Raw genomic sequence first — 27626 nt, 5'->3', positions numbered from 1 at the left:
AAAACAGGTGTGGTGGAAGGTGAAGTGCGAGGATATGGAATGTTAAAACGAGGGTAATATTAAGTTCACTGTCCAAGAAGGTGAAAGCACAATCTGAAAGTAAAAATGGAAAATCTGGGCAAACAATCGAGGTTCATCAGAAAATTTATTAATTGAACCAGAAAAGATCCAACAGATATAAAAAGAAAACATGAAGCATCTATATGGTAAATATACGGTCGGCAAGGTTATATCGAAAATCAAACATCGAAAGGGAATATGACGAAAATTATGATAGTAGAGGTCCAGGCGAACTTGATCGTGAAATAGGAAAGGAATTAAAATCAAATAAGACCGAGGGCATAGATAAAGTTGTCGCAGAACTGCTTAAAGATTTAGGTCAATGTGAGAAGATGAATTTCTGTAGATTAATTCGGAGCATTTATGAGGGAAGACTTTGGTCGCCAGGTTGCGTTAGATCAGTGTTTGTCCTCTACCCAAAAAAGAGAAAGGAATTTACATATAAGGACTATAGTAAAATGTATTTCATTTCTCACGCAGATTATGCAGTTCTCAGGATCGTCAATAAGAAGATGGAGAACAGTGCATATGTTTCTTTGGAGAAGATTAATTTGGGTTCAGGAAGGGAGGGGCACACGTGTGGCCATAAAATTTATGAGGTCACTATAGGAGAGGAGTATAGAATGCAATGACGATATATTTGTTTCGTAGATGACGAGAAAGCGTTCAATTGAGTGAATTTGGTAAAATTAATGAATGGTTGGCTCAAAATAGGAGTGGAATGGAGGCATAGGAGACTCCGCATCCTGTATGTCTCGTACGCAAGATGCGAGTGGTGGAATGAGATTCGGGATGCTCAGGGTTGAAAGAAGGAGTAAAACTAGGGTATCTTTATGGCCCGTGCTTTTCTCGAATTTATAGTTCAAGAGAAATCGGAAGAATTGTGGATATTCAGCAGATAATTTATACAAGTAAATTAAGTCAGGTTTCCTGATGATCAAGCTTTAGCTAGGCGGCCAATCAAGGGATAAAAAGAATTGCTGAGCGCTTTAGAAAATCTCTGCTCGCAGGTTTGGGATTAGAATCATTGAACAAAGAAAAGTTTTTTCGGTTTTCAAGAATGAGAAAATCTTGGTTAAATATTAAATTAGAAGGCCAAAACTAGAGCAAGCGCGCTATCTATTTACTTATCTCAGAAGTGTTATGGACCAAAATTGACGAAAGATAGAGTGTTAAGGGGTATACGAAGAAGTTTTACGTTAGGCAAAGAAGCTCTCACAAGGTGGAGGAAATTAATGAAAGAGAAGATGAGTAAGGATGAAATGGAAAGACTCGCTAACACTTGGATATTGAGCGTCGTTTGGTATGGCTCGGAAGCCTGGTCGTTGAAGCAAGATGATGGGCAAGGTGAGGGAGAGAAGGGGATTCCTGGGAGGAATCCAAATGAGGCAGCAATGATAAGTGTAACGAATTTTGAATGAGATCATGAGGACTGTAATGGACGGAAGAACGCTAGGCAAGCAACGAAGGGGTGGGCAAGGAATAGGCATTCTGGACTCAACGAACAGAGGAAGGAAGTATGCAGATTTAAATACGAGTCTATAGTACGGGGGAATATTTTATTTTTTAGGAGAGGCAAGGATATGTATGGTTGTATCCTTTTTCCACCCAAAACTACCCTAAAAATATAATGATTCTACCGGTAACAATAAACTACTCTTAATTTCTGCATAATTCATGCCTCTCTTCATAACGTCCAAATTGCATATTCTTTACCCAGCCCACTCTCGTTCACCTAGCATCCTCTCCTCTTGCATAGTCTTCAACATTCCACCATCAATCAAAATTTTTTGCATGTATCTTTACTTCCTCTTTCATATTTCTCCCAGCAATTCCCTCTCTTCCCCCACCATGCCTAGTACTTCCTCTTTTGTTTTCCTTTCTGTCCACTTTACTTCCTCCATCCTTTTCCGAACCCACATTTAAAAAGCCTTCAATCTACGCCTAATACCCTGCTTCAATTACCATGTTTCTATGCCGTACACAACCACGCTCCATATTAAATTTTTGACTAGCCTTCTATTAACAGCCTTACTAAACATCCCTGTCATCAATTCCCTCTTCCTTGTGAACGGCCTTTTGCCTAACGGAATTCTTTTTTTCCAAGTTTTTGTCGAAAACATTTTCTAGAAAGTAATACTGTGCCACCTACTCAAGTTTATTAGCTCCAATTTTAATATTTAACTTAGCTTTTCTCTTCCTCAAAAACCCCAAAACCTTAGCTTTACTTACAATTATTCTCATCCCATACCTCTTGCACTGACTTTCCAATGCGCTAAGCAATGCTTTTCAACATCCCAGCAACGCAAAGCTAAAGCTTTACATCCGCAAACCAATTTGATTTTATGAATTATCCACCGACTTTCACTCCTATCTTCATTTTGTCCCATTACTCTTAATGGGGAAGGGGAAGTAACGGAGATGAACGGAATTAAGCGAGGAAGCGAAGCGCATGTATGAGGAATTTGATAATATATTTCATTACGATATGATGTTTGGTAGTGTATTTAAAAGGTTTCGTTTAGAAATGTATCTAAAATTACCACCTATGCCAATTAAAAATCTAGCTTGATAGGTGGACTAGTGATTTCAATACTAGTAGATTACTCCAGAGAATTGCCGTCGGGTGAAATTCTTAGGAAGCGCGAGCGGTATAGAGAGAGGGTGTGACGGAGAAGGCGAGACGAGGGGATGGGGGTTTTGGGAGGAAGAGGATAGGAGTGGAAGGGGGTAGGGGTGGGTCGAGCGCATCGGAGCGGCGTAACAAAGCCTCTCTCGCCCTTCGGAGCGGGAGAAAATTTTCGAAGTGGGCGAAAGGCTGTGGGGGAGTTTGCTGGTGCGGGGCGAGGGAGAGAAGAAAGGAGAAATGGCAAGGAGAGACCATCTGGGAGGGCGGTTCATGGGAAGGGGGAAAGAAGCGATGTGTTCTCAGGGAGGCCGGGAGGGGGAAGGGGGGGTAGGATATGGGACGCTTCGCCGATGCGAGGATGCTGCGAAGCACATCGCGAGTCCGACGGGGGCGCGTATATAAGCGTGTTGCCCGGCAGTAACGGACACATTGGCCTCCATCTCCCAGCACGGCACCCACAGCACCGGGACATGAAGCAACAGGTGAGACTGCTTCCGAAGATAGCTTTCGTGAGGTGTGCGTTGATCGCTAGGGCTTTGTCAGCGATTCGATGGCGGATAATCCGCCTAGCAGCATTTCTGAGCATAATGCATTCACTCTGCGACTCATTCCTGAGGGAGGAAGTTATCCCGGGGCAAGCTTGGATTTAAGGGTTTCATATTAAAAAAATCAATCAATCAATCACCTAATTGCGAGGTCATCTGTCGACCGGAATTTATATTTAAAACTGATCGTTAACAGGAAGTTCGGCGGAACTGTAAGTACTAGGTATGCTCGCGTCATCAGATGTTTCGACACAATACAGGCTGAGACAGGGCAGTTGTGCTGAGTCATTGCGGATGTTCACGTTTTCCTTATTGCTCCTGAGTTTTGCGACCATATACTTCGGTTGAAATTAATCCAAAAGAAACGATTGATTTTTAATTGAATTTAAAAATCCTACTACTCAAAATTCTCCATGATATATCGTACCTTATATAATAATTTAATAAATTAAACAAAGACAGACAGACGTTATACTTTTCTTCAGAGTTCCTTTTCTAACTCTATCGCTTCATATCTTAAATGAGTTCTTAAATAACATATATTTGGTTCAAAAAATATTTTTACCAAAGATTTTTAAGAGAATAAAACTGTTGCATACCTTTCAGAAACTAATTTTTAAAAATCAATGTGATATCTTAAACAGACAGTGTTACTTGTGTTAACATAAATTTATGCCTATTTACGTCAGTAACTTTCTTCGGTATAAACCAATGCTTGACATATCGTGTCGATACACCCGGGACATAGTTTTTATACTTTTCAGATGAAATCAAATTAATTTCGAGTAGTAGTGGTCATTTTAGGGGAGGCGACCGACTGCTGAGGTCATTTGAGCCATTACGGATGAACAGAAAAGGATAAAGGGTTGAGAGAAACCCGGCGTCGGCATTAGGCTACTCTTAACGAAAGGCGCCAAAGGGTCCGCAGCTTAACGTCCCATCCGATGAACGGCGTACTCACTTTAAGTGCTCCGCACAAACCACCTCAAGTAGGGATCGTGATACCAATGAAAAATATCTGCCATATTCGGGATCCGAATTAAGGCCCTCTCGATGGGAAGCGAGTACGTTAGCCACAGAACCATACCGATCCCCAATTATTTTTTAGATATATATATATTTTTTCCGTCCATCGGTGATGCATCCCACGTCTCGTAACTGGGCATTAAGGAAGGATTGTACACAATAAATTTCGCACATAGTATGTTGCTTAACTTCATTGCACTTTCCATTGCAGACGCTCGCCTGTCTCCTGGCCCTTGCGGTCGCCTTAGCGTCCTCCGATGAAGGAGCGAAGGAAGGCGACAAGCAGCCGGAGAAGAGGGGCGTCGGGGGCTTGGGATACGGCGGGGGATTCGGAGGGGGGATCGGCGGGGGGCACTTCGGGGGATTCGGCGGCGGCCACGGGGGATTCGGCGGAGGGTTCGAGGGTGGATATGGCGGTGAACACGGAGGAGGATTAAGCGGGGGACACTTTGGAGGGGGCGGGTTCGGAGGGTACTCGGGAGGGGGCGGATACGGAGGAGAGGGTCACCACCACGAGGAGCACATCAAGACGGTCACCGTCCTCAAGAAGGTCCCCGTGCCCGTGCCAAAGCCGTACCCCGTCGAAGTCGTCAAGCACGTGCCCTACAAAGTGGACAAGCCCGTGCCGTACGAGGTCAAGAAGCCCTACAACGTGTACGTGGACAAGCCGTACCCCGTCACCGTGGAGAAGCCCTATCCGGTCACCGTAGAGAAGAAGGTCCCGTACCCAGTGTACGTGCCACACAAAGTGCCCGTGCCCCAACCCTACAAGGTGTTCGTGCCTAAGCCAGTGCCCTACCACGTGCACGTCCCCGTCAAGGTGCCAGTGCCGCACCCGGTAACCATCTACAAGAAAGTGCCCGTCTACGTGCAGCACAAAGAACACCACGAGGAGGGAGGCTATGGAGGAGGCAGTTACGGCGGAGGCGGTTACGGCGGAGGCCACGGAGATGGCGGATATTGATAAAGACTCCGTTTTGCACCGTCATGAAAGAATTCACTCAAAATCCATCCGTGATTCGTCTCATTTGTTACACACAGATCATGTTAACCGATTGAGATAATCGTTTTTGTTCAAGTTGTCTCAGATTTTTACAATAAATGCTCGCAAATAACCCCAAGATTTATTATTCTGGTTTTTATAGAAGTCATCCTCCTTGCTATTGCTACTACTATGATTGACCTGTTATAACCTTCCTAATAGGGCCACTTCTTATTTTATTTATACAAATACCATGTATCCCACTTATAATTGTAATGCTGGTCCACCCCTAGAGTCTTAAAACAACTGAAAAAATATCAAAGTGATGAAACCTACATCTAAATCTACATAATACCCCGCAAGGGCGTGTGGCGGGGGGTGTTAGGTCACCACCCGTAAAAAGTAACACCACCACATGCAAAACTATTGCCACAGTGGTATATACATTCGACGAAATGAACGGCGATGTATTTTCAAAATCCTAATGATAGGCCCACTTTGCTACGCCTCGGAAATAAAAAACAGTTTCTTTCATAGTTTTATTAATTATATCATATACACGGATTAAATGTTGTCAGAGGTTTTAACTAATATATAGATTGAAAAGTATAAACTATTCTAAACACGTCAGAAAAATGGCCAATGAGCCCAGGAATTTTTGCGTTTACTGTTTTCCGGAACCGCTTCATTGTAATTGCATTTTTACACTTTACGCTCTACGCTTTATATGAATCCAGCTGTCTCACCAAGTGTTAAGTATACTGCATGTACCTAGGGTTTATGAGAATCATATTACTTTATGACACCCAGTTCTTGTGGTCCAAAATGCATATGCTTTGCCAACCACTTCCTCGTTTGCCTAAGGCTCTCCCCTCTGATCACAGCCCTCAAAACATCATCACTAAGGACAATGCTTTGCATCCATCTTTCATGCCGCCAATGGATTTCTTGCAAAAATTTCTCTGTCCTCCCCAAAATTCCTGGAATATTTTTGTAAGTTTTCCTTCATTTCACAACTCTTTCCAACTACGTCCATATTTCAAAAGATTCCAATCTACGAATGACTTTGCTTCCGCGCCACATAAAGCCATTTACTCGTACCATAGCTCATCCATAAAACGTCTCTCCTATCATTTTTTCCTAAGTCTTTATATACTCGTTATTGGCCAACAAATTAATAATATAAGGGAAATTTAGTCCCAATTACCACATGAGTTAAACCAACTAGAACACCTCATGAGTTATACCAAATAGAACACCTCATGATTTACCAAATAGAACACCAAATGAGTATTGTATGTCATATACTAATTAACCACCTTGATGAATCTAACAGTTTCAGGCTTAACTTGGTGGAATTCTTTCATGGTGAGGTGAAAGAAAGAGAAAAAACAACTTTGCACTTCCACACACTTTTTTAATATAACACGACCATGGTTTCGATGCTGCGCATCATCTTCACCTGAAGATGATGCGCAGCATCGAAACCATGGTCGTGTTATATTAAAAAAGTGTGTGGAAGTGCAAAGTTGTTTTTTCTCTTTCTTTCACCTAACCACCTTGAGTCTAAATTTGGCACAAAGCCAATTATAATAGAATTGTATCGTATTACAAACTCGGAATAAATTGCAAGTATGACCAATTTTCATCAGTCGATTTTCTCATGCATACGATGTCACCGAGTCCACACATGAAATTACTTTTGATCGCCACTAAATCCAAAAGTGATTCCGGAATTGATTGATTAGCAATGAGTTCGTTAGGAATGAATCGTCTTACGCAACTTAAGTTACTCTCAACTCCCCTCGAAAATTTATGTGTTTCCCTCCTCTGAATGATTGACTGATTTGCAGCCGAATATACATTTTCCAGGTTCCCTGACTGAATTCGGGAACTTTTGACAAGAGAAGAGCACAGAAACCTCAACTTCTTTCGAAGTTACCATGGCTATCAAGATTCTGTTTGAACTGAAAACGGGTGCCTTCAGGAAAGACCCCACAGACATTGTGGTTGGGGGGGTGGCAAGGTTTTTCGGCTTCATTTAGTTGGGAAACCCTCTCGCAGATGGCTGGGGCCAAGGTCTTAAAAAGATTGGATAAGTGACACGGGCATTCGTGCCCATCAATCCAAGTTTCTGAGCCCAAGTTTTATGAATTATCTACAGATTTGCATTGAATGAAATTTTTTTAAAAGCACGATGCTTCGTATTTTTTGTCACAATTTTTTCGACGAAACATTGATGTCCAAATCAGACAGCAGTATTTCGATAAAATATACAAAAATACGCTATTTATTCTTCCAGAATTACGATTCATTTTAAAAATTCAAAGAAAATATTTGATAAATGATACGGAAATTTTTATTATTCCATTTTCAAAGTCACAATGCTTGAGTTTTGCCTGCACTTCATACGCGAATGCAAGCTAATGGATTGAGATGGGCTGTAATTCATGAGAAAGCAATTTAACACCAAAACCATTTATTCGAAGAAACGAGATTGTCCGATGAGGCTACGGTGAAAACTTCAGGGGTGAGAAAAATATCCACGAAACTGCTACGAGAGAAATGCGATGAAAACTGGAGCTATATTTAAATACGCATTCGAAATATAACGCGCTACAACCTTTGGTGGACTGCATTGCGATTTGTTCGCATGGGGACATCAAAATTCACCAGATTTCTTTCCCAAAGCATAAAAACTGTCGAGGAGTGCAAAATTGATTTAAATTTTCACTCAAACATAAAAATATGACAATACTTCATCGAAAATTCCATCAATTTGCTTTTTTAGAGCTTTTTCTCTCAAGTAGGACAATGCATTTACTGCGCTCTGATGGGACAGACCAACAGTCTGATAATTTTCAACGTATATCGTTTCTCTAAATATTTGGCCGTTTCAATTAACCTACTTTTTACTTTCTGATTACTTTAAACCACTAGAATTCGATGTTTTTTCCTGATAACTAGCTTACAATTTCCATCGTGAAAGGATTTCAAAAAAATTTTAAAGAGAGGAGCCATTTCATTGAACCAATTTATTAATATTTGATTTATCAGGTCCTTCACTCTCATTAATCATCTTCCAGATTGGTGGGACTTTCAATAAGCCCTTTGGAAAAAAAAGAAAAACAAATTATTTAGAATAATTTTTTTTTAATTCTTCAATATAATCTCCTTTTAGTTTGATAAACGGGATTTTCCACCCTTTTTCCTTTCCTGTCTAGCCCTAATCGCGCAAATGACCTTAGCTGTTGGTCGCCTTCCCTAAAAACTACTACTATTAGTTTGATACAATTTTACCGGCGTTTCTCCAGCATTCTTAAACTTTCCAAAAAGTAGGATTTCAGGTCCTCAAAGTAGGCATCTGTGTTGGCAATAGCCTCCTCTAACGACGTGAATAGTCTAGGCATTTTTACAAGTTTTGCAATGAAAAAAGTTACTGGGAGCCGAGTATGGTTAATAAGTTGACTGTTATATAATATAATATTTAATTCTACAATTTTCGCCATCAATACTGAACAGGTGCGCCCATATGCATTGTCTTGATGGAAGAGAATTGTTTTCTTTACCTAATGTGGACATTTTTTCTTGATTTCAATAACTAAGTGTTATTCTTTCCATTTGTCATCTGACCTTTTGTCAAGTAATCGATGTATATAATTCCACGGGCATTCCAGAAAACCGTGGCTATCACCTTGTCGGCTGATTTCACCTCCGTCGCCTTCTTTGGAGCCGGATGGCCTTTAGTAACTCAATGTTTAGACGGCTTCTTTGTCTCTAGATTGTATTAGTAAATGCATGTTTGGTCTACTGTTACGTATGTGTCGATGCAGAAACTCGTCAGGGTTGGGAGAGGAAAGCGCCAAGCCAGCCTCCGAATTGACCACACGATTGCGTTTACTTTCCACAGAGAGCAAACATGCACCCATCTTGCCAAGATTTTTTTCACACCCAATTTTTTGTGCAAAATTCAAAACATTGCATCTTGTGGTATGCCTTTAGTCTAAATTTAACTTATATTCGTTGATCACTTAAAATCATATCGTTGATTTTGTCAATCATTTCGGAGGAAGTCACTTGAACTGGACCTCTCGAACGATGTTCACCATTTGTGGATATACGATCACATTTAAATTCATTTACTCAATTGTAGACAGTCGCGAACACAGGAGCATATGTGCCAAGGACATCATCCAGTTCGCCTTTTTATTCTTTCGGAGTTCAGCCTTTTTAATAAAAGTGTTTAATCACAGCGTTATAGTCTTATTTTTCATTTTTCGAAGTAAACAAAAGTTATTAGCTTCAATCGACTTTGAAAATGAAATCAGCGATGGGTACAGTTGAAATTTTAGCAGTGTTCTAGTGAGAGTCGAGGCTATATTATAAGCAAATATTTTCCTACACTACCAGCGCCATTTCTTGTATTTACTAGGGAATTGTTGAATGGCCCTCGCATTTTTCCATTTGAACACAATGTGATGTGTTACGCTGCACTTTCTGAACTGACGTAATTACAAGTACCTGTAATTAAGTTGGTGAACCTCTCCATTTACATGTACAATCAAAAATACCTTGGTCCAACGATTTGGTCATGATTACTTTTAGTCTCCAATAAACGATTATTTGATAGTCATAGCTACTCTGAATAATGTGATATTAAGCATTACATTCAGACAAACAGCATGGGAAAACGAAATAGGAAGCATATGTCGAGAGTCAATACCGAGATAATACCGAGGCACCCATAGCCCATGCAGACGTAAGCCTTTTATTTTTTAATTTAATTGATTTTTTGCAATTCATTTCTTTCCGATAAGAAGCAGCTTTGCTTTGAGAATTTTACGGTCGACTACTGCTACTTGTTTAAAATACATTTACATGATTTGCATTTTCTTGGAACGTAAAAACACTGCCAAGTTTTTACCCACCATATGTCATTTAGCAGCAAGCACTGTTTTTTTTTAATTTAGAGAATCAGAAACATTGCAGCAAAATTGTTCGCCAATCAATCCTTTATGCAATACCAATACTTCTCTCCCAATCGCGATGGATACAGGAATAATACACTGTCATTGCATCTCCCAGTTTCAATAAATGACTATGCATGCTCAAGAAGTAGAAGTCGACTGGAAAAACAGATCCTGCCAAAGAGCACGAAGGACGTGCGTAATTTCGTAAGCACTCACTGGGAAGTGCGGTGTCAGGCATTTGACGGATTAATGGATTAGGCATTCGTCCTTCCTCCGGAGGGAGGGGGCTCGGCGTCGGACGCGTGGGCCCACCCGCACCCAGCACCCACCGTCGGAATCCCCTTCGCATTCGCGTCGCTTTCCTGATTATTAGAAAGTCCCCCAAAATCTTCGGAGACGCCGTGCGTTGGGTGCAATCTGAATCCCATCACGGGAAGAGATTGGCGGTGGGAGGGCGGGCTTAGGGGAGCGGGGGCGGAGGGGATTAGGGGAAAGGGTTGAAAGGGTGGGCAGCATTGTGCATGCGGGCAGGAGAGGGGCATCGGAGGCGGCGGCGGCGCCGAGAGCCGCGTCTCCGGGCAAGCAGAGCAAATCGCCGCTCGGGGAACCGTATATAAAGGCCCGACCGAGAGAGAGGCTATCACCACAACCACCTCCGAAGCCCAGCTCCGAGTACCTCGCAATCGCAAAGACTGGGACATGAAGCAGATACAGGTGAGGCGGGCACATTCACGGAATAGTTAGATCTCTTGGTTTCCGACTGGTTTTGGCAGTTTTACGTCAAATTTCACTCTTTCAAACTTTAGTCTTGAGGATCAGAGTACTGTCAGTCCTCGACAACACTGCGGACGGACGCCTTATCACTAGTTTTCCAACATCGAACCGAATCTCCGAGCGCATAACAATTTGCTATGGATCGCGTCACGTTCACCAACGATACTTTTTTATTTCTAGATTTTTGTCAGCATTGAACAGGATTAAAGGAAGTCACCTTCGTTCCATTCGTAAATTTTGTTTAAGAGATAACGCGGATACTAAGCGTGCTGAAACGATCTTATTTCATTTCTTAAAAAAATTTGAAAAACTTCAAAACCAGCTCATAATTACAGAATAAAATTCAAGCTTAAAATAAAATAAAATGTACCATTAGATAATTAAAATTTCATATTTCGTACAAACTGGTAGCACTTTGTAATGACTGCATTGACGTGACGCTGTATTAAGCTGAGAGATCATGTAGTTAAATTCATAAATAATTTACCACAAATTGTTTAAAGTAATATTAATTTGTAAACCAGTTTTTTCACGTTCACTACAGAATTGAGAAAATAGTAGCACAATGATACACCGACGGATAAGCGTTTTCTTGCGATAAGTATATTAAATTTCATCTTTCTCCTGAATCGATTTCAATCAAAATTTTACTATCAGAAAAAATAGATAATTAGCTGGTAGTGAAAACGATCATCAATTGGATAATTTTACAAAATTATTTATTTATGCATCAATATTCAAAGAGTTGGTGAAGTTTCTGTAAATTACCGCATAAAGTTTCAATTGTGAAGTTCGAATTAAGATGATATTTTACTTGGTTATATTAATATTTTGAAAGAAAAAATAATCAACACCATACTTTACACTTTCCTGCCAGAAGAATTTCGATTGCTGTATCTCTCATATCTGGGTGATTTTGCTAACGAAAATACTAAAATACTGACCGATAAAAGTGAAGACAGCACATCAAAACCGTGACTAAGTAGTCGTTATTGAGCCAAAAAAAGCCACTAAAAACGGTTCTCCCATCAATAATAAATGATTTTTTTATTACATTTTCCATTGCAGACGCTCGCCTGTCTCCTGGCCCTTGCGGTCGCCTTAGCGTCCTCCGATGAAGGAGCGAAGGAAGGCGACAAGCAGCCGGAGAAGAGGGGCGTCGTGGGCTTGGGGTACGGTGGGGGATTCGGAGGGGGGATCGGCGGGGGGCACTTCGGGGGATTCGGCGGCGGCCACGGGGGATTCGGCGGAGGGTTCGAGGGTGGATATGGCGGTGAACACGGAGGAGGATTAAGCGGGGGACACTTTGGAGGGGGCGGGTTCGGAGGGTACTCGGGAGGGGGCGGATACGGAGGAGAGGGTCACCACCACGAGGAGCACATCAAGACGGTCACCGTCCTCAAGAAGGTCCCCGTGCCCGTGCCACAGCCGTACCCCGTCGAGGTCGTCAAACACGTGCCCTACAAAGTGGACAAGCCCGTGCCGTACGAGGTCAAGAAGCCCTACAACGTGTACGTGGACAAGCCGTACCCCGTCACCGTGGAGAAGCCCTACCCGGTCACCGTGGAGAAGAAGGTCCCGTACCCAGTGTACGTGCCACACAAAGTGCCCGTGCCCCAACCCTACAAGGTGTTCGTGCCTAAGCCCGTGCCCTACCAAGTGCACGTCCCCGTCAAGGTGCCGGTGCCGCACCCGGTGACCATCTACAAGAAAGTGCCCGTCTACGTGCAGCACAAAGGCCATCACGAGGAGGGAGGCTACGACTTTGATGGAGGCTTTTCTGGTGGTTTCGGAGGTGAAAGTCACGGAGAAGGGGGATACTAAGGCCAATCGATGCAATATGATTCACTTCCAATCTGAGCATTTGTGTTTGTGGACACTTTGACTGGTTTTTCTCTACGTACATATTTTTGTTGTTCTCTACCATGTTTTCAATGAAGCTGACTGACTACAGAAACTTTTTATAATAAATATTTATACTGCTTAACTTCTCATTGCTTTTGATTTTTCGCCTGACCTCACGGAGTGCAATTAATTGCTTTGTCTTATTTTTAATTCATCCATAACCCTTGAAGTCTCCGTTACTATAGGAATGGATTTTATTTTCCTCTAATGTAGTATATCTCGCAATTTCAGGGACAACAGCTAACGTGATTGTATTTTCACTTTAATACTACTGTATTACAAATTTAATTCCATCTTTGATATATGAAAAAACCATAAGAGCCATAACATATTTCAAAGAACTTACTCTTGCAATGGTTCTCTTACATTCCGATCATTTACCCAACCAACCGCAGCTATCAACCCGAAGATCAGTTTGATAGGCGAGGCGAGAGCTCACCTAGTACTAAGACCAACGGCGTATTATATTCACGCATTAGGGCATGAGAGCCATATCAAATCTATTCCTATATATCTTTTTTCAAAAATTGAAAGTTGTATTACACGCATTTATGTACGCATATCCCTCTGAAAATTATTCTACGAAACATTTTGCATATATCGAATCGTTAAATTGTTTCACTTCAGTTATATTATGAATCTCCGAACAATTTCTTTTTATTTTTCATTCAATATGAAACTCGAAATTGACACTTAAAATTTAGGTTACAGGCTTGATATAGCCTCACCAGGGAATAAAATCGGTCAAGTTCCTTGCTCTTTTCCCCGCGGTGTGATTCTTTTCTCTGAATGTAAACTGCATCCACGTTTCCTTTACCATTATCGGATTTAACAGCTTGCCTTCCCAAGATTGATTTCCATTTGAAACTTAAGTAAATCAAAGTAGAGGGGTAGAAAATGTATCGTAAACTCAGATAGTAAAGGCATAATTTACAATATTGCTAAGACAAACTTTTTCCCATTCTCATATATGTATATTCAATTAATGGAAACATTTGGTTAAATACACGTTAATTGTATTCACTCGCCAATACATTCCATTCGTTATTCATTCCTGATAATTACATCCGCCACTAGCTACCTCAGCATTTTGATAAAGATTTCTAATGACGTTGGGCTGCGCATTAATAATGAGCAAATTAAAAAAAGACTACTTTAAAGTTTTTATGCCAATTTTTTCTAATAAGTAACGTTGCAATCATAAAAGTAACTATGGTAACTAATAATATCTTTGCTTGAAATATTATTTTAATATTGAAAGAAAATGAAGAATACTGCGTTTATTGCAGGTGGGACGGGGTGACATGCATTTTTACATTATTGAAATTAAACAAAATAAAAAGTATTATCCTAATATATGCGTGAAAATGATGGTTTAATAACTATAAATGTTGGCACTAACGACATATTTATGAGAAAAATCACGTTCTGATCACATTAACCTGAGTGGCGGAGCCTTCAGAAAGATTTCTAATTATTATCTATATTTAGATTAAATGAAGCCATGAAAAGGAATAAATAACGGTTTGAAAGTCACGTGGTCAATTCAAACACTCTGGGGATAAGTCTATTTCAGGGGCTTCCTGACAATACCCTTTTGACAGTAATTCTACTTATTCCTCCCTATGTTTGAAGGTTAAAACATTTAATACATCATTTAATCTTGACATTCAAGACTGAAAATTCCATTTTCATTTCACGTATTGCATTTCTGTGTTTGAGTAGGTTTTCCTGTCACAATCACTTAATTTCTGACAAAAATAGCCCCATCATAATGGCAGTGAAACTATCACGATTCGGGAAAATCATATATTCATTCACCGTTCGCTTAAAAACATGATACACAATTTTATCTTATTACTTTAACTAATAACTCAGGATTCCTTTCGAAATTAGATATCGCCCGCGATGGAGCTGACAAATATCTAAATTTTATTTTGTACGCGGAGGCAGTATATCAATTTCGATGAATATCATTTGCATTCAAACTCATAGAAAAATCTGTACCTAACGTTTTGCCCATATAAATAGTAAATTCGACAAAAGACATTTATTCGAGCTCAGGGTGTCGCCAATATACGTCAGATACCACGAGGCTCTGTTTTAATATGCTCGCAAAATATTTGTGGGGATTATTTATTTTAAAACAATTCTGTGTATACAACCTGACTATTTAACAATTAAGTTCCTAACGTAAACATGTCGTTGTGCTTACAAAAATATGGCCAAACTCGTTTCGCCCTTCAGAATTATAGAAATTAAGATGATATAATGAATTATGTTAAAATTTAGTATCAACAAACTAACCTAAGGAAGAACGCTACGAACTATTGTCTGCTAAATACAAATTCATTCTAGACTGCAATTCCCACTACGTAAACAGACGCCTTGAATATTTATATGATGTGAATCTAATTTCTGTGTGTGTATGATCATGTTTAGATGAGTATGCATGCATATATACGAGTGTGTGTGTGTGTGAAATTGTACGAGTGAAAGTATGTAGATGTGTGCGCATACCTACTGTGTATACTCATATTTTTATCGGTAATCTACCGGTTAGAATGAGTTTTGGATTGGTATAAACAACCGAATGGAACAGCGACAATTACTTGTCTCTCTTGACAAAACACAAACCAACATCCTACTTTACAACAAGCCTCTATGCATCTCCGTATAATTTCTTCCTCCATTCCGTCCAACATCCCTAATCTATTTTTTCCTTTTTCTAGTTTTTATAGTACTCCCCTCTATCACAGTCTGCAACATCCCATTACCAATTAAATTTGCTGCATCAATTTTTCTTCCTCCTTTTTTCCGGATTTTTCCCAGCAATCCTCTCTCCTTTCTCACCGAACCTAGCACTTAGCTTATTTAATTTTCCTTTCGGTCCATTTTACCTTCTCCTCACCGACATGTTGAAAGCCTCCAACCTACGCCTATCATTCTGCTTCGGTGATCATGTTTCCACGTCGCATACAGCTACGCTCCATATCAAGGCTTTATCAAGCCTTCTCTCAACATCCGTACTCAAAGTCCCGGTCTCTAACTTCCTTCTACTTGTGAAAACTTTTTTACCTAAAGTAATTCTTCTCCTTATGTCCTCACTACTTTGAGCATTCTGGTCCAAAACACTTCCGAGATGCGCAAACTGCTCTAGTTTTTGCCATAATATAGTATTTTAACGTTTAGCTTAGCTTTCCTCTTCCAAGAAAATAGAATAAAATTTGTTTTGAATTAGATCTATTCTAATCCCATAAGTATGGCACCGACTTTTCAATGTATTCAGCAATACTTGCAACCTCTTGGCTGAGTGTTAAAATAAAGCTTGATCGTCCGCGTAACTGATTTCAAGTATTCCTTGCCGACTTTCATCCCGATCTCCAGTTCTTTCTGTGCCTCTTTTACTATTTCCTCCAAAAAATACGTTGAACAACACAGCTGATAATGGACACCCCTGTCAAATACGTCCTGATTGTATTCTATATTCCTCTCGATTAGTGATATCATTACTGCAATGGCATCACGCGTGCCTCTCACCTTCCTAAACCCAAACTGATCATCCCCTAAGTAATCATTTTCCCTACTCTCTATCCTTTTGTTGATGATCCTGAGGGTAAATTTAGCTGCGTGGGAAATCAAACTTATTGTTCTGTAGTCATCACATGATTTAGTCTTTACTTTTTTAGGAATAGGAACTAACGCTGATCTCACCAGTCTTCCGACCAGATTCCTTCCTCATAGATACTACGAATCAGCCCATATAGCCTCTTCCTACCACTTTTGCCTAAACCTTTTGTAGTTCCGCAGGAATGTTGTTTACCCCCGAGATCTTTTTGATTTCACCTCCCTTAATACCCTTTCCATCTACATGTCGAGTATGCCTTGCCCTAAGCTATCTTTATCTATGCCATGTTCCCTTTTTATGTCTTAGCTTGCTGCCAAAGTTCTTTACCATACAGTTCCTCTATGCACCAATATAACAAACCAATTTCAACCCTTCTCTCTAAGCTTTCATTATCCTTGCACTGCGTTATCCACTACGCTTCTTGGGCCCTATTTTTTTCTTGTCCCATTTTATTCTTGTACTCCTAATACTTCCTATTTCCTAACTCTGTATTTATATTCTTCAATTTTCTTCTTTCCTCTATTATTTTATTCAGCTTGGCCGTAATCCATGGTTTCATTGTCCAGAGTATTCCAATTAAGGACCCTAGAATTAACTTAAATCTGGCTATATAAATCATGTCAACCTCTTGGATTGAACCTTTCACATTAGCTTTTACATTCTTCTCCTGTTATCTCAACAGCCAATAGCATCATGAAGTATGACACACTGTCCAATCTTCTCAGCTCTTCTCGCACCAAAATCCACTATTCTCTTAATGATTCCTTCAGTTACTCCTCGTACTCTGATGAAGATGGTTGAAACCAACGAAATATAAATGAGTGTTTTGATTTCTACAGGTATATCGTCAATAAAATTCTTGTGAAAAAATCAGTCCTACCACTTTTGGGTGCGACCCTGTATTCATATATTTTTTTATATTTTGTATTTATATACTTTTAAAATGTTCTTTTTAATTTTGAGATTTAAGTAACACAGTCTGCCACCTAATTTTCCTTATAGTGGTACCATCTCAGTCCAAATGACATCTTGTAATTGAAATGTTGAAACGACTTCTTGTAGATACTTAGTAGGCGAAGGGTATTTACTGTGAAGAATTTTATATTAGCCCATATTTGAGCCGCATTTATCCTATAAAAGCTATTGATATTGCTGAAGAGGGAAAGGCTGCTGAAAAAGACGTCTAATTCACTTAATTCTGGGTATAATTCTATAACACAGCTGAGAGGAAGCAGACATAAATTCGCAACATGTGTGCTTCAATCAGGGATTTTGAGGTGAAAAGGTTTGGTATAAGTGACGCTGGTATATTACGTTTCTTTACAAGAGGTGAGGCTGCCAACGATGCACGCAAGGTTTTTAATTGAATAGCCATTGTTTATGAAAAAATAATATTTCCTGTCAAAGATCACAAATGAAGACACTGGCAATATACTTAGCTGAAGCGTTTTATTCACGTTTTTTTAAACCTATTAAGGTTTCTAAATGTTTATTTCACTTCACTGTATAAATTATTACCCAATAAAAATAAAAAATAAAGTTACCTCTCAAATAGTGCACTTTTTCAATTAAGCATGTGGATCAACAGATCAGTAATCGCAAATAAAAACGATTTCTTTAAACTTAAATGAGCACCTTTCCTCTTCGGGAAAAAGTCAACATTGATATTTATGGAATGCAGCGGTTATTGCGTTATGGGGAAGGGGAGTTGCTATGTTAATGGTCCTTACAAATTATGGGGGGGAAAAATATGCTGAAAATAGCCTGCTGCAAATTAAATGCCGGTACATTTCTCTGCAGGAAGACAAGCGTAGAAATAAGTGCAAACGGGAAACTTTTGACTACCCAGGCATGGGAAAAACATAGAACTAATTCATAGATATTTGTAAAACTAACTAGATGGTGATGGATTGAAAGTTATTCAACACTTTTTATGACTACGGTAATCCTTGATGGAACTGAAGGTGGGAGTATTGAGCTTATCAGTGTAAACTAAGTGTGGCAAAGAACCTTCATATTTACCATGGTATCAGAGGTTAAGAGAATTGATTGAGGTTGACAAGAATATCCAATCCACGACGAAAATATCAGCAATAAATACCAAGACGAAACATCCGCAGAGGATAACGGCTTACCTGAAAAAGAAGATACAGGTATAAAGTAAAATAAGAATATTAAAAAGGAAAACCAACATATCATTTTAAAATTTAAACTACGATAATACGCTACTGGGACAAAGTGAAAATAAATAAGCATAAGTAAATATTTAAGTATGTGTTACTAAGAATATATTAAAATAAATCCTAGCATGAATAGAATGAATTCAACGGAATCATGAAACTCGAGAATATTTCGAAGACAATATTAGGTGGGATACTAACTGAACAGAAGGAAAATTCTGTTCAAACCCCGAATTAGAGAGATACCAGGACAAGAACGTAGCGAGACAAAAATCCGAAAGACATGAAGATTCTAGCAATGATGATCAACTAATACATGTTATGGTGAGCAGTTATTTCAAGCTGATACTTCGGTAAAATCATCAGGGACGAGGATAATAGACTAACTCAAGGGTAATATCATTTTCAAGTATCAAGGATGACCATCATACATGTATAATCAATATACGCGTAATAATTGGTTTCTAGTAGCTCTTTAATGAATACCCTATCCTTTTACCAATATTTTCCATCAATCATGGCTCACAGAACCAATATTTTCCATATCCTGATTCCCATAGTTCATCCTCTGTAACTTTTACCCTCTATGTTTCCGACAATTATGATCTTCATTAAAATACCATGCCTCAAGATACGTCTAATCAATTTTCCTATTTGTAAGAGCCCTCCTTAGACTTCTCTCTACACCTACGCTTGGAAATATTTCGCAATTATTTCCGTTCGTGGTGGGATCTTATGCCTTCCTCGCTATTCTCATTCTACTTACTGAATTTCTCTTGGTTCGTCCATCACTAGTGATCCAATTGCGTAGCAAAACACTTCCACTTTTCCCAGTGTTCCGTTCCCTCATCTTACTCGGAGATTTTCTTCCCTTCTTTGACTTTAGACCTTAATCTTAGTTTTAATTCTGTTTATCGTGAAGTTATACTTTTTTTCCATTTCTATTCTAGAAGATGGACAAGCGGAAAGAAACGGAAATTCGAAAACAACTAAACGGACACTTGGTGAATGATATTTGGTTTGAAAATCTCTCCACTCTTCTTGAAGTGCCTGTATCCCTCGCCAAAAGAGATCTAACGCCCCTTCCCCCTCTCTCTGCATTTATTCTCTTTACCCCTCCCCCAGCATTCCCTCTAATTGCTCCACCGGGAAAAACGGTGAGCAATTCTACTTCCCTCCTCCCTCCTTTTCTAAGACCAACCCCACTAACCTTCAACCACCACTTCCCCCGCCCTCAACCTATGCCCCCAAACCCCTCATAACACTTTCTGGGCATATATTCTGTATTTCTGAAAAATTTTCGTATCTGAAGATGACGCCTATGGGTTGGAACTAATGGTACCTTAAATAAAAGAATGTGGAAAATACCATGTAGTCTTCATCCCTCAAGATGAATTTCCACGTAGTCAAGCTTGACACCATCGAGTGAAGTATTCATTGCACAAAATCATTTTAGCTCGTGCAGAAAGACAAAGATACAGATCTATCTAGGATTGAAGGCGAGTCTTAAATGTCTACTCTCCCTGCAACGCTTTTCGCATCAATTTTTCCTCAACTTCCGAAACTGGAAATTTGTACGTTCTTAAGATAAAAAGTAAAACGTAGGAATACATTGTTTTAATGTTAAGTAAATAAATTTATTTGGATTGAATGACACATTTCTTTGGGAAATGTATAAATGTTTCTCCTCGCGACATCGCAATTTTTTCAATATAAACCAAAATGTACAAAAAAATTTCATTCGTATTTCGAATACGATTTATTTAACAAAATACCAACAAATATAGCATACAAACAGTCATCAGCAGGTACAGATTAAAACAGATTTTGAGCTTTAACAACACAAAGTAGAGCGGTAAATACAGTAAAAAAACAGGTGTGGAGAAATACTCCGAGAGATCGTAGGCGACCACCTTTAATTGCAGACGCGCATGCGCGGAGGGCCACGCGCCGTGGCGTTGTAAATCGAGAAGGCACATCTCCTCGTAATGATGGCCCTCCAATCCGCTGTCTCCTCAGCCGTGGTGCTTGCCGTGGTGAACTTTCACAAACACTGGCACCTTCTTGTGAATTATGATCGGGTGCGGTACGGGGACCTTGACCGGAACGTGGACTAAGATGGGCACGGGCTTCTTGACGTACACCTTGTAAGGCACGTGCACCTTGATGGGGACGTGCACGGGGTAAGGGACCTTCTTCTCGACCGGGTAGGGTACCGGACGTACCACGGGCACCTTGACGGGGACGTGGACGGGGTAAGGGACCTTCTTCTCCACAAGCACTGGGTAGGGCTTCTTCACGAAGACGGGGTAGGGCTTCTTGACAGGGTACGGGACAGGCTGCGGTACTTTGACCTCCACGGGATACGGCTTCGGCACGGAGATCTCCTTGGTGATGGTGATCGTTTTCACCTTCTCTCGGCGCTTTTGGTGTCCTTCTGAGGCACCTCCAAGGAGGTCTCCCTCCTCGCGCACCCGGTAGCCGCCGTCGGCGTTGGCTCCGTGGTGGTAGTGACTCAAATGGAGCCGGTGGTGCTCTGCGCCACCTCCGTAGCCATAAGCTTCCTCGAGTCCCCGCTTCCTCTGCTTGGAGTCCTTCTCTGCTCCCTCGACGACGGAGGTTGCCAAGACGACTCCTAGAGCCAAGAGACAGGGCAACGACTGCCAAAATGGCAGTGGCCACGACTGTATTTAACTGTGTGCAGAGCAAAAACCATTGAAATAGAGGACAAGATGCCAATGAAGGATAGGTTTTTTTAAAGTAATCTACCGGTTAAGGTAGGTTTTGGATGGACACAACTATCAAATAAATATCTCCTAACAAAACACAATACAGCATCCTACTCTATAACAAGTTCCTCTTCATCTCTGAGTACTTCCTTCCTCGCTTCATCACGTCCAACATCCCTATGCTATTCCTGCTCTTTCCTCGCTTGCCTAACATTCCCCCATCTATTGCAGTCTTTAACAACCCACTGCCGATCAATACGCCCTTCATCCATTTTTCCTACCTACTAATGATTTCTCCCAACAATCCCCTCTCCTCACCCATCTTACCTAGTACTTCTTCAATTGTTTTCCTTTCGGTCCATTTCACATTATCCACCATTCTCCACACCAACATTTCAAAAGCCTCCAATCCACGTCCATCCTCCTGCTTCAGTGACCATGTTTCCACGCCACACATAACTACGCTCCATATCAAAGTTTTTACGAGTAACAAACCTTGAATTTTCCATGCATACCTGCGTATTTTGTGGTGTCTAAACCAAGTGTTGGTGATGACTAGCCCCTGTTTCCTGCAGAACTCAACTGCTTTCTCCCCGCGGTCATTCCTTGAGCCTAAACCGTAGTCCCCGAATTCGTCACCATCTCTTCCTTCGCCTACTGTCGCATTCCAATCCCCCATCACTATCAAATGTTTCCCTGCAGGAACACATGCAATCATGTCCTCTAACTGATCGTATATCCTATCGACCTCTTCTTCCTTATGGTTGCTCGGTGGCATGTATACCTGGATAATAACTAAGTTCGTCGGTTCTGATTTTATCTCTAATAGTAATAACCTATCCGTTACCTGCTCTATGTCGACTACGCTTCTTCCTACCTCTTTATTTAATACTATGGCAACCCCTCGTTGGCTCTCGTCCCCGCCGCTTTATATTATTCTATAATTATCACTCCAGTAATCCCCACTATTATTCCATCTCACCTCGCATTAATCTAAAATATCTATAATTCCTCTTTCCATCTCTCGCTTTATATTCTCTAATATTCCTGTCCTCAACATTATCCTAGCATTCCAAGTTCGTATTCTAGCTAATTTGGTCTTCTCCTTCTGCGTCTTCTGTCCTGCTTGGTTGTATTTTGCAAAGGTTTCGTGAGATGACGACCGCGGAAGCCTTGCCTCCCCTGCTGCCTCTCACGACCCACGGTCGATTGGGCCGAGTCCCGTAGTTGCCAGGACTCATAGCCTCTGTAGTGCCCGTCATAACATCCTTGAGATTGTTTATCGTTGCTTTCCTCAACATTGTTTTTAACGCGTGACTATAGCTTAAATGGCCGCTCAACTGGTGTCAGATATCTTTTCATCAGCCTCACAGAGGAACAGACGCTGCGTGGAATACCTTTCGTCTGGCTCCTGAACCTTCGACCTATCTGGCATGGGTGACCATACATGGAGCAATTACCATTGCTCCCGCCAGCACAGCTCTAGGGGTCTTCGGAACGCACAAGCCCCTCCACCACGTCAAGGTTGTAGTCCATGGGAGGAGGACAGATATATTTAATGAAGATACGGGAAATTACACCTCGATAATTTTAATGGAGTCACTCACTGGTGTGGCAAAATTTCGACATATTTCGCATCTCTTGGGTTCCGGCTGACATCTTGAGAGCCAGTTAACAAATATTTCTCAACTGGCTACAACATATGGCTGGAAATTGGGGTACCCGCGTTGAAATCCCCGCCTAGACGAATAATTTCCTCCACTCTGCACGGAAATATGTTTTGATGTGGATTCGCCAAAGGACCTTGGCCGCGAAAATTGGTCATGAGAAAATTGCCTGGGAGTGCACAATTTATCGGCCTTCCCTCGCTCTTCATCTTGTCACTACATTTGGTTCTGAATTACGCAACGTAAATCATTATATAGATTACCCAGGAAATCCTACAGTTAGACTGATCCATAATAATTTATCATTAAGAAATCGTTAAATCTGAGATTCCTATCCATCACTGTGCGATAATTTCACCATCCCCATTAAAGCAAATCAAATTCCCCTGAATACTATTATGCCATAAGAATTACCGTCGATGAGATCAATGTCCGCAACGATTATTCTGTACATAGTGCCCATTGCCTATCAGTGGCATGGCAAACTTAGTGGACTTGCTCGAAGTTTTATTCAATGCCATTTGAAGCAAAGGTCGCTAAGGTAGAACATCTTACCATCAGTGCATCGCTTAACTCTCGACTTAGGCGCACTACTTCGCAATCTGGAATAAAGCAATATCAATTACATTTTCATAAGCATATAGTAGTAAAATATTTCCTTCAGCAGAAGGTAGTCTTTTCGTTACCCTCAGCACAAAGCTAGGAAGTACGAGGCAAAGAGATATCAGTATATTTAAGAACAGACTGACTAACTGACCGTAATCTATATATACATCTACATAATACCTCGCAAGCCGCCGCTGGGGCGTGTGGGTGTTAGGTCCCCACCCATAAAAGAGAATAAAACCACATGTAAAACCAACATATTCATGCAAACCTGCACCCACAGTGGCGTATATATTCATGAAAAAGCCTTTTTAACTTGCACGCATGCAAATTGCACATTGCGCCTTAGAATGTAGTAAAAAATTATCCAATAATGTGCAAATTAGAATTGAAAATTAAGAAGGGGAAATTCCATCATCACATGGATATGCAAATCATGGTCCCACCCCCCAAAAGGCGCAGGTAGGGAATGCAGCACACCGCTCCGGGCAGCGGAGGCATCCCTCCACAGAGGGAGACAAGGACTAGAAGGAGAAACTGGAAAACAAACAAAGCAGGGCATTCATTACTGTAACGAGCACAGCATTCTCTAATGGCAGTCCCATGCGGTGTTTTGCCAAAAAATATTTCGATAAATCGAAAAGCGTCGTGGAAATGCTTCTGGAGTTGGGATGCGAGTCATTACATCTACATCTACATAATACTCCCCAAGCGCGTGTGGCGGGGGGTGTTAGGTCACCACTCGTAAAACAGAACACAAACACAAGTAAAATTACACATCTATGCAAACCTATACCCACAGTGGTGTATACATGCAAAAGCCCTGTCAACTTACACGCATGCAAATGCATATACCATCAACTAAGAAACACATGCAGCTTAGAAGGTAGTAAAAATTTATCCGATAGCGTGCAAGCTAGAATTTTAAATTCCACAACAACATTGACATGCAACATACAACGTTCTCCTCCCCCAAGGACACAGGTAGGGAATGTGACCCAGCGCTGCAGGTAGCGGGAGGGTCCCCCAAAGAGAGAAACTTGGGATAGAAGCAGAAACTTGTAGTAGTAGTAGTAGTAGTATTTAGGGGAGGCAACCGACAACTGAGGTCATTTGTGCCATAGGGGATGGACAGGAAAGGATGAAGGGTGGAGAGAAACCCGGCGTCAGCATTAGCCTACTCTTTACGAAAGGCGCCAAGGGGTCCGCAGTTTAACGTCCCATCCGACGGACGGCGTACTCACTCGAAGTGCCCTCCACAAATCACCTCAAGTAGGGATCGAGATACCTCTGAAAAATATTCAAAACCGTCGGGTTTTGAAATCGCGCCCTCTGGGTGGGAAGCCAGTACGTTAGCCCCCGTACCATCTCGATCCCCAGCAGAAACTTGAAAAGAAACAAAGTAGGGCATGCGTTACTCTAAAGAGCACAACATTCTCTAATGGCACTCCCATGCGGCCATGCGGAAATGGTTTGGACAACAAAACACATGAGGTTAGGGAAATTGCATGTATTTAGGTGAAACTAATTATTCCCTAGATGCTGTGGGTGGCATGTGGAATTTTTGCTATCTATAACCCTGCAGTTGCTATCCCGTATTGTCCGTGAGAAGGAGGAGTCCTTGAGTCTGCTAGCTCCAGCATCTACAGGTATTTCCCGAATTTTATATACATGATCCATGCGACCAATGTATGTTGGAATGCGAATAATTCGCCAGATCTCGGCACGGAACCGTGCGGCACTGCATTTATTAAGTAAATTTAATATAGCATTGAATCGCTTATCTTCTAATAGTGTTCAAAATGGGGATTGTCATTAAACCTTAATAAATGTTCGATGGTAAAGTTCTCTAAAAGATCAACGGGATTTGTTCATAAACTAGATGGAGTTGACCTAGAAATAGTTGATACGGCAAAAAACCGCACAAGGAGGAATGGACCAATCGACAGCTGAAAAAGTTTTGGCTATTTCAACACACATGGCTCAGACGTCACAAATAATATCTGTGGCATTTAACTCAGAATTTAAATTTCAGAAAAGATAAATTGACTGAAAATGAAAGTAATCTGGCTTGCTAATTTTTCCATAGTCTTCTTAAAGAATTAAGGAGAAATATTTCAAACTCAATTTAAATTCCTACCAGGTGGGTGAATTTTAACTGCGGCTTAATTTTAATAGAATATGAACGATTTTAAAATCAAAATGAAAACCTACTACCCTTACAAAAATAATACAACAAAATTTGAAATTAATCCCTAATATGCATTTCTTATGTTTAACAATTAAAACAGCCCTGTGAAATCAAGATTATTTATGTAGGGATAGAGAGAGAACACCGGATTATAGACCACAGTAAAAACGATTTGGAGTGATCATCTGGGGACATATATAGGAGAGACAAAAAAGTAGTTTTGTTTTCTCTCTTTAAAGAAAAGACTATTCATAGATCCCATAGATAAAAACCAAGTAACTAAAGAGGATATTAGGGGAGAGGGCTATTTCTCATTGCGGAGACCCAAAATTGTGCCGGCATGAAATGATTGCTTATTTCTAACGCACGACACTTCAACTTACCGAGAGCTTCATGACACCCTGCTATTTGGACGAAGAGGCAGAAGTGACAGATGATTCGCTAAAAGAGCAACTCTTTTATACTATCCAGATTTGGTTCGTTACCCTAGAAAGAGAGAAAGATGGCATTTCACCCATTAAGGAGCCCACTTTCGCCTTTCCCCCATACTTTGCCATCTAAATAATGCCCACCGTTTATTCCAGTTCATGAATTAAGGATAAATGTGCACTAAGTATGTCACATAAATCTCTCTCCATCATTCGTTACTAACTCTATGGCATCTTGTTAATATTTGGGAAGATCATAAGTCGGCAATTTCAACTACGAGGGTAGGCTGAAAACTAATGTTTTCTAATATGCTTGTAGACCACAAGAACAATGACCTTCAGAAGCACTCCTGGTGGTATGTGGAAGTAACATGCCCCCATACACATGCATGTGCAGGTTTGGGGTCGTTTCCTACATCCAGTGTATTCCGAGAAGCGGAAGTATGGAGACGTATTATAGTGCTATGTCAACGCGAGTTGAACTGCGTGCTGTTATCGAATTTTTATCTGCTGAAAAAGTCACTCCGACTGAGGTTCATCGTCGTTTAAAGGCTATTTATGGGGGCGATTCTGTTGATAGGTACACTTTAAATCGACATCCGTCTTCTCCTTAGGCGAAAAAGTTCAAAAGACAAAACCATCCGGCACAAAACTTCTTTTGACTGTGTTTTGGGACGCTCATCGAGTTTATGTGACAAATTTTCTGGAATGAGGAAAACGGTAAATTCTTCTCAGTATATAAAGACTCTGAAACACCTCCGTCAATAAGTTGGTCGTGTTAAAGGCAGCCTGGCGCCAATAATCTTGCAGCATGACAACGCTCGTCCACGCACATTGCGCGAAACTGGAGAGGCTCTGCGAAACCTGAAATTTGAACCGATTCCACAGACATCTCAAGGGTAATCATTACACCTCGGACGATGAGGTGAAGGCAACTGTCAAGTCCTGAATTCGAGAAAAGTCGGAGGAGTTTTTCAGCGATGTAATGAAAAAACTTGTTACACGTCGGGAGAAATATGTTAGCCTTCACGGTGACTATGTTGGAAAGTAAATTGATGAATTTGAAACTTAAAAATTGTACTTTAATACACTTTTTACCCAATCTTGCTATTCGTTTTTGTTCACACTCTACAAGCATGTGAGCATTACTTGTCAGCCTATTCTCGTTTATGCAATATCATATTTTCTTAAATATTAATACTGGGTGTCTAAGCAATGTCTTTCAAATTATTGATGCATAAATCCCGGTTTTGTACATCCCGGATTTCAGAAGCATTCAGACCTAAACTGAGGTGTTTTATAATTT

At 40.7% G+C, this 27626-nt stretch overlaps 2 protein-coding genes across 2 annotated transcripts; one reads left to right on the top strand and one right to left on the bottom strand.

Moving 5' to 3' along the window:
• The first annotated feature begins 3130 nt into the window (after positions 1–3130).
• On the top strand, positions 3131–12956 carry LOC139687580 (pupal cuticle protein 36-like). The gene is made up of 4 exons (XM_071584797.1): positions 3131–3171; positions 4472–5218; positions 10744–10926; positions 12055–12956. Exons 1-4 carry the CDS (start codon positions 3160–3162, stop codon positions 12808–12810), a joined length of 1698 nt encoding a protein of 565 aa, XP_071440898.1. The 5' UTR covers positions 3131–3159; the 3' UTR covers positions 12811–12956.
• Positions 12957–15761: 2805 nt separating this feature from the next.
• LOC139687579 (uncharacterized) lies at positions 15762–23558 on the bottom strand. Its single transcript, XM_071584796.1, has 3 exons — positions 23510–23558; positions 20742–21334; positions 15762–15797 (listed from the first exon to the last, which is right to left on the bottom strand). Exons 1-3 carry the CDS (start codon positions 23556–23558, stop codon positions 15762–15764), a joined length of 678 nt encoding a protein of 225 aa, XP_071440897.1.
• Between the last annotated feature and the right edge of the window lie 4068 nt (positions 23559–27626).

This window comes from Hetaerina americana, unplaced genomic scaffold (genome assembly GCF_022747635.1).
Source record: "Hetaerina americana unplaced genomic scaffold, ioHetAmer1.1.p SCAF_2, whole genome shotgun sequence".
Lineage (NCBI taxonomy): Eukaryota > Metazoa > Arthropoda > Insecta > Odonata > Calopterygidae > Hetaerina > Hetaerina americana.
Note: the sequence above shows the minus strand (reverse complement) of the source record. Positions and strands in the feature narration are given on the sequence as shown.